Genomic DNA, 8,263 nt, shown 5'->3' with positions numbered 1-8,263 from the left:
CAGGACAGGCTCCAAAGCCACAGAGAAACCCTGTCTCGAAAAACCAAAAAAAAAAAAAAAGATTTCAGAGAGTTGGGACTGGAGAGATGGCTCAAAACCCTAATGTCAGGGTTGCTGTCCTTGTTGTCTACCTATCCAGCCTCAAGATTCCTTTACTCAACAGAATAAAATTCTAGGGTATCTCATGCCTGGAGAAGTTTTATTTTATTTTAAAATTTTATTGTGATGAGGGTTGAATCTAAGGCCTAGAAGGTCCAGGCAAGTGCCTTCTTTTGTTATTTTGAGAAAGAGTCATGGTGGCACAGGCTTGTCATTTCAGCAACCAGGGGGTCAAACAGGAGCAATGTGAGCTCAGTTAGCCTAGCAACTTAGTGGGAACCCATCTTTGAAAAAGAAGAAGAAGAAGTTGAAAAAGGGCTGGGAGACTGGAAGTTCAAGTTCATCCTCAGCCATATCATGAGTTTGAGGTTAACCCAGGATACATAAAGCCTCATTAAAAATAATAACTGATCTTCATCTCTCTCTCTTTCTCCCTTCTTCCTCCTCCCCTTTGTTCTGGTCCTACAGCAAAGGAGAGGTAAGCAATTTGAATGCTGCTCTGAGTTTTCCTGTGTTCTGTGACTCCCTGTTCCCCACAAACCCCTCTCAGAATGTCTGTGCAGAGTCCCTGTGTCCTTCTGCTTGTGAGAGCTTCAGATGTGTGCTCACATAGTTATGCTGTCTTTCGTTCTGTAGGTTCTCACACTTTTCCTCTTGCTTGTGATTGTTAAAGAGCTTTTAAAGCACAGTCTTAGCTAGGGGTGATGATTACCTTCAAGCCAGGAACCTGAGAGACTGAGGCAGGAGATCACTTCAAGTTCAAGGCCAGCCTGGTCTATAGAGTGGGACTCTGTCACAAAAATAAAACAAAAGCCTAAAATCCCTGAAGAAAAAGGCATGATACCTGTCCCATCCTGGAAATGACATGGTCCTTGTTAATCCTGGGGATGACATGGTCCCTATTCTATCCTGAGAATGACATGGTCCCTGTCCCATCCTGGAAATGACATGGTCCTTGTTAATCCTGGGGATGATATGGTCCCTGTTCTATCCCAGGGATGACATCATCCCTGTTCTATCCTGAGAATGACATGGTCCCCATCCATCCTGGGGATGACATGGTCCCTATCCCATTGTGGGGGTGACATGGTCTCTGTCCTATCCTGGGGATGACATGGTCCTTGTCCCATGCTGGGAGTGACATGGTCCATGTTCTGTCCTGGGAAACACATTCATCTTGAATTTGTTCCTTTACTGCAGAAAGATCAGTGGTCTTGCTTCATTCAGAATTTCATCTTCAGCTTCAGAGAGTAAGCACGGACTAACGCGTTGTCTGTTTTCTTCTAGTGTTCAGGATGAAAACCTGGTTTTTGAGGAGTTTGCTCGCCAAAACCTGAAAGATGTTGGAGAAAACACAGAAAAGAAGAAGGATGAGGAGGCGGGCCAGGATGAGTGAAGAGTTAGCCTAGATGCCTGGGAATGGCTTATAGAGCTGGGTGTCTTGAGCGAAGCCCCCAGTAACCTTTCAGAGTTACACTAGATATGAAAGCATGCATCTTCTCCCAGAATAAAGTCTGTGGACCCTCTGATCACGAGTCAGGCTGGTTGACTGGGGCACTGGGCTGCTGTCAGTGACAAAGAAACCAATGCCTTTAGGGTCTCTGGAGCTCGGGAGTGAGGGGCAGCCTCTAGAAGAAAAGACAGCCTTTCACAGAGTGGCTCAGTGCCACTGTGTCCTTCCAGTGGAACTTTGGGGTGTCCAGGACTTTCGAGTCCTATTTCTCTGGACACAATAGAGTGATGAGTAAGTTTGGTTTTCTCACCAATCCTGACTTCAGGGCCCCTTCTGAGGCTCCTCAGGGAGCAGAAAACAAGTATAGACAAAATAGTCTAGACAAAAGTATAGTCTAGAAAAAAGTATAGACAAAATAGTATAGACAAAAGAGCAGAAATCAAGTATAGACAAAAATACCCTTACTATTCCACTTTGGGGTCCAATCCCTGCTTGAACTTTTCCGTTGCTGGTCAAGTTTCTACTGGATGGAAACAACCAAACCAGACTTGGTTAATAAAAGGGGGGAAGAATAGAAAAGAAGGCCCCTGGAATGTCCAGAAAACTGGACTGAACTGAGGAAGAAACTGAGCTCTCATGCCCCAGTGTGGCAGAAGCTGTCCTGGGAGCTCAGCTCAGAAGCTGGGACTGCCAGCCCCCCAGGCCATTCCAGCATCCAGCCTCTGCTGTCTGGGTTCTGGATTGCACTTCTGGGGAAGGAGAATCTAACCCAGCTTTGGCTTGGTGACCAACATCTTATGGCCAGCAGTGGGAAGAGCCCAGGCCTGGGGAAAGGGGCTTATCAAGACAGATGGACCTCATGATCATACTGTTATTACAGAGAGGGGAAATGGGAAATGCTTGGGGTCAGAGACGGAGGACAAGCCACAACAGGGGCTCTTCCAGGCCCTTTCAATCAGAAGGTTATGCCTAACTGTGGTATCCAACAACCTGTGTTGTACCAAACAATTCTCTTGGAAGCCATGGGGGGTGCTGTGTGTGTCTGGGTTAGGGGGAGATGGGATGGATGTGTGGCTCTCATCTATGTTTAGGAAGTAGAGAAGAGGAGTCTGGAGATTTCTGTACGGTTCAGCCTATTCACGAATAGCAATGTGTGTGTGTGTGTGTGTGTGTGTGTGTGTGTGTGTGTGTGTGTGTAACTAATTCTGACACAATACCTGACAGATATAACGGAAGGGAGGAAGGCTTTATTTTGGCTTGTGGTGTGAGGAGATAGAGTTCATTGTGATTTGGAGAGCATGAGGAAGCTGGTCCTATTGCATCTGTGATCAAGAGAGATGAACACCGGTGCTCAGCTTGTGTTCTCTCCCTCCTTTTTTCCCCCCCAGGATAAATCCCATGTCCTTAGAGATGCCTTCATAGAGATACCAGAGGTGTTTCCTAGGTGATTCTAAAAGTCCCTCAAGTTGACAATAAAGGCTAACCTTCACGGGGTATACTCCTGGGACTGGGTTTCTGATGCCAAGAGCAGCTGTAGAGAACTGAGGTTCTCTGTGCACAAAGGTGTCAACATCTGGATTTCAGGCTGGCATGTGCCATGATGCCTGGGATTTGCCCAGCTATGCCTCCACATCCAATGCATGGGGCCCCACACAGACAATGCAAGGCTTGGACCTGTGTACTCACTTTGAGGTCCCCTGGTACTGGCAGAGATGAGGACTCATTTCTGAAGCTAAGAAAACAATAATGTAAGTAGAAACTTGCTGGTTAGCGGAGCAGACACAGACTATTTTTTCTTTCTCCCAATCTAGGGAAAGAGCTTAGATACCATTGCATACTGCTGTCATGGTGCCCAGACAAAGGGATAGCATGGTTTTGGGGGAGCCCACACTGTGCTTCCTCATGGTCTCATCCCCCTGCTTTTTGACCAGGCACGTTCTGCAGTGGTTGGCTCCTGGTGGGTGGAACTCTCTGCCAGTCAAGGAGGCTGGGACTCTGCCTAGTAGCTCCTGGTGAGAGAACCATCCTGTTGGTTCCTACATTGCTTGACCCCAGGACATCCTAAGTCAGAGTGGACATTAATAGGCCCGACCTTTGGAGCAGTGTGGCCAAGAGAGCCAGGAGGGAAGGGCCAAAGCGTGAGCCCTGGAGACCAGAGGTCAGAACAGTTTTTGTCCTCCAAGTTATTTTGGTGCTAAAACATCCAAAACAGGCCTCCAGGTGCTGATTTGTTTATACTGCAGCTGCAGAGGGAGTGGGGGCAGGAAACACGCAGCCAGCTGCTCCAGCAAGCCTGCTGTGTGTGTGTGTATATGTGTGTGTGTGTGTGTGTATGTATGTGTGTGTGTATGTATGTGTGTGTATGTGTATAGTACTGGCTCAGCTCAGCCTATACATATGTGTTCTTTGCTGACATACAGAACCCTTAGGAGATGGGAAGTTTGAGTGCAGGTTAAATGTGTGGCCCAGACTTTGGCCCAGAACTTTGGGGGCAGACAGGTGCATTTGGGACAAAGTTGATAGAAGAACTTATGGTATGTGCCTTTACCTATCATATCATTTGACCAGCCCTAAGATAGACTGTTTTTCTGTTTATTTGTTTTTTAATCTCTTCCCTCTTTCCATCAAAAGGGACCTGGGAATCAAAGTCAGGGTGTCAGGCTTAGCAGCCAGTGCCTTGACCCACTGAGCTCTCTCCCCAGCCTAGTGGAAGAACTTGGGATAAAGCGCTGCCTCCAGCAACCAAAGGGCTGGAGAAGCATGAATTCCTGCCATTATTGAGTGCCCATTTCACACAATATCCAGTTGCCCCAACAGTTGGTTCCACAAATGGTTCCATTTGTTAGGTGAGAAACTCAGTTCAGAGAGATTAGATAGCAGAGTTTGGCAGGCCAGAGAGGGGAGCAGGGTATTTGTGACTAAACAATGGCTGCCCTTTTGTTCTTTGAACATTTTGCTGACACAATTGCCATTGACGTGCAGTTGTGAGATATGATAGAGCCCTCATTGGGCTGCTGCTTTACCCAGTGGTCTCCTTTTGGAAAGCTATAGTAGTACAAGATTGCAGGCACATGATTACCTTGGTAGAGTCCCCCTTTCTGGCTTGGATCTCCCCAATCTTCCCTCTTCTCCTGTGTGAATCTACTTTTCTGTGATCTTTTTTTCACATACAAACTCTTCTGGGGGACTGTAGGTTTTCCTGCTCTTTTGACATGTTCTATTGCCTGCCTTCCCATCCATTTCACAGGCCAGATAAGTAAGAGGTCCCAGGGTGGGGTGGGGGCATGTAGGGGTGGAAGTCACGCACATTTAGAAGTTTGCGTGTGGTGAGGTGTTCTTATGGTTGTCACAAATGTCCTGGGGCCCAGAGAGTCTCTCTGTCAGACTCGGGGAGAAGCTGTTCCGCTTATGGAGAAGGAGGGTCATCCCAAGCTTTCAGGTGGTTGGTTCTTTCTGACATGATTGGTCCTCTTCCTTGCATGTCACAGAGACGGATGAAGCTGGATGTGAGGTGTGTTATTCCTGCCACCTTGGTATGCCCTCCAGGTGGGGTAAACTCCGGGCGCAGTGCATCATTAGACATGATTCACCGTGTGACTCACGCAGGGAAAGAGGCACCAGAGGGAATGCGCTCTTCCTAGCCAGCCGCCTTGGGGGAGTTGATGGCTCAGCCCTTGCTGAGATCTCCAAGGGAACCACACTGTACATTTACCAGGGAACAAAAGGGCTCCTTCGCATGTCAAAAAAGAAAATCATGTCCAAGTTAGGTTTCTCTGCCTCCTGAGTACAACGTAATTCTTTCCAAGTCTAACACCCTTCTTCTAAGCACATGTTTTATTTCAAACAGTTTTAGATGTATGAAAAGTGAGCACAGAAGGACCCACACTGTTTCCCGTTATTAATATCTTACATCAGTGCAGTACAGCGGCTCTACCAAGTGAATTGGCATTGACACATTCTTATTAAGCTAAACACATATTTTGCTCAGATTTCCTTACCCAATGGCCCTTTCCTGTTCCATGCTCATGTCTGGGATCCACTTGACACACAGTCATCTTGTCTCCTTAGGCTCTTTGGCTGTGGCAATCTCCAGGGCCTTTTCCTAATTGCAGCTATCTATCCAACCCTATTTCTCCCTGCCGACTGCTGCTATCATGTTCTTACCCATGGCTTTGATTTCAAGAAATCAAGAACTCTGGAGCCCAGATGTACCCTAATCTTCTAGCAGGTGTAGTCAATACACCCAGCACCTCAAGCCAAACCCGTTTCTTCCTTGGGTTTTGAGGCTCTTGCTGATGATGCTGCCATCCCCATAAACCCCCACCATGGAAGGGCATCTAGATTCCCACTCCACTTTTGCGCTGTGAGCAGTTGGTCATCTTCCTCCTTCTGCTTTGTCTCCTGCCCATCATCCCTATCTCTAAGACTACCACCTTGAAGCTGGCCCAGTCAGCTTTGAGTGGTTACAAGCCCTTTCTAATCCATCCCTGTCTCCAGTTCCTTTCTAATCCATGGTACAATTCTCTATCTAGGTGCAGGAGTGCTTTGCTTCCCTTCCCCTCTCCATCATTCTCCTTCTATTCGGAGTAGGGTCTTGTTAATAGCTGAGGATGACTTTCGACTTGTGATCCTCCTGCCCCAGCTTTCTTGAGTGCTGGGATTGTAGCAGTGTGCTTGGCATTATGACCTCATCTTAATGTCATTTCCCTTTCTTAAAAAAAAAAACAAACAAACACTTTTTACGTTTAAAAATTTTATTTAGTGGCGTGAATAGGTGTGTGTGTACCATGGCACATGTGTCGAGGTCAGAGGAGTTTTCTTTCTGCCACATGAGTTTTAGGGATTGAGCTCATGTCGTCGTTCTGACAGTGAACACCCTTCCTTGCCCTCTCACTGTCCTCACAGTTACCTTTTAAAGACCCACTCTACAAATATGTCACAGTCACATTCTTGGGACTTGAGGGCCTTGAGGTCAAGACTTCAGTACTGAATTATGGCGAGCTTCCTTCAGCCCCATATCTGTCTTTCTGTCCGTGTTCTTCCTATGATAGGAACGTCCTCCAGGCTTTGGCTTCCTGGGAGACCAGCCCCAGACTTGGGAATCAGTTGGTCTGAGTTCATATCCTGCCTCCTTGGCATACTTAGGGTGTGATGCTTGAGCCTCCCCACTGGTGCTGTGGGGTGTAGCTGAGGGCTGTGTCTCATTCAGCAGGGACAGGAGCTCTATATTTGGGAGTTATCACTCTCAAGTGCAGTAGAGGTTGAACTGTGATGCAAGGACACCCACTCTGGTGCCTGTTAAGGCCACATGTGGCTACTGAGGGCTGTCAATGTGATGAGTGCCACAGAGGAACTGATCTTTTTTCTTAGTTAATTGGAGTTTTTATTTTTGATTCTTTTTTAAAATGTCAATCTAGAGCTCAGGCAGGTCATGAACTCCCTAGTGCTAGTTAGTTGGGATTTAAATATAAGTAGTTGCATGTAGCTAGTGGCTACAGCATAGGGTAGAGTGTCCCGGTTCACCCAGGGGTCCCAGGTCTTTTCTACAACATTCCTGCATTGGGCCTGGTCATCCTCTGCGCTGGCCATGAGAGTCCTGGCTTCATCTTTGTGGCAGATGGCATCCTGTGGCTCCTGGCGGTGTTTGACTTATATGCCTCTGGAAAGAGTGGTCCAGCATGGGGAGGGCCAGAGCCTCCTGCTGATGGGCAGGACAGAGGTACCCTGTCTCTAGCAAGAGCCTTCCAAAGGGTGAGAAGATGGCTAGGCAGACCCCACTGACTTACCCCTTCCAGCCAGGCACAGTAGAAGAGTAGCACATTCTCCTAGATGACACTGAATCCTTTTCCACTTCAGTGTGCCCCAACAGCCCAAACTCAAGTGACTCCTTCTCCTCCTCTTTTGCCCCAGTGTAGAGTTCATTCTGATCACATCGGCCTTCCTTTAGTGCCCCATCACTCCCTTATGAATCTCAGTTCCCTTTTCTCTCTCTCAGCCCCACCCAGTAATTCAGGGTGGCTATTTGCCTCAATACTTCAAAGCCTGGATCATAGCTCCCAGCTTTGTGACCCAGCCAGGACCAGCTTAACTCTCCCCTTCTGCTCCCTTCTCCCCTAGCTACTTGCTGCCCTCAGGCCTCAGCAGAAAAGACCAGTCCCCCTAATCTGGTCCTCAAAGCCTCATTTGACCCCACAAGCTTTCCGGGTTTTTATCTTAATGCCATTTTCTTTCCTCTAAGCCACAGCACAGATCTGGCCTCCACCTAGAACATAGTTCCCTGGTTAGGGAGAAGCCCAGTTTACTTTCTCCATCTCTCCTTTACAGTGGCCCTAACAGAAGTTCTGTCTTCTCTCCCTCCCAGTGGACGTGTATGCACGCATCCACTCTGCAAACTGTTTCACCAACATAGTACAGCGGCCTCCTAGAGGTCACTTACTCGGGAGTGAAAAAAGCAAAGTGTACTTAGAAAGAAGAAACAGAAATGTATTCCAAGAAGAAAACGACAGACGACAGAAGAAGGAAAGAGGTGGTTCAGGCAGAAACAACCACGACTGGACAAGCCTGCGTCTGTGCCCACTGCCTATAGGGGCGCGGTGGGGTGGGGCGCCGGCCTCTAGGCCCCGCCCCACTTCAGGCCCCGCCCCGGGCGCTTGGCCCATCCCATCCCATCCCCGCCCCGCCCCCCCCGTGGCGCGCGCGCTGGCCGGGCAG

The 8,263-nt window shown here is 48.2% G+C and overlaps 1 protein-coding gene across 1 annotated transcript in view; it reads left to right on the top strand.

The window, feature by feature from the left end:
• Sag (S-antigen visual arrestin) overlaps positions 1 to 1,613 on the top strand; it is a 39,729-nt gene extending 38,116 nt beyond the window's left edge. The window contains exons 14-15 of the mRNA XM_026786483.1: positions 568 to 577; positions 1,387 to 1,613. Coding sequence (XP_026642284.1) covers positions 568 to 577; positions 1,387 to 1,495 — 119 coding nt within the window. The 3' untranslated portion in view covers positions 1,496 to 1,613. The remainder of the gene's footprint in view (positions 1 to 567; positions 578 to 1,386) is intronic.
• Positions 1,614 to 8,263: the final 6,650 nt, after the last annotated feature.

This window comes from Microtus ochrogaster, linkage group LG4 (genome assembly GCF_000317375.1).
Source record: "Microtus ochrogaster isolate Prairie Vole_2 linkage group LG4, MicOch1.0, whole genome shotgun sequence".
In the NCBI taxonomy this organism is placed as follows: Eukaryota; Metazoa; Chordata; class Mammalia; order Rodentia; family Cricetidae; genus Microtus; species Microtus ochrogaster.
Note: the sequence above shows the minus strand (reverse complement) of the source record. Positions and strands in the feature narration are given on the sequence as shown.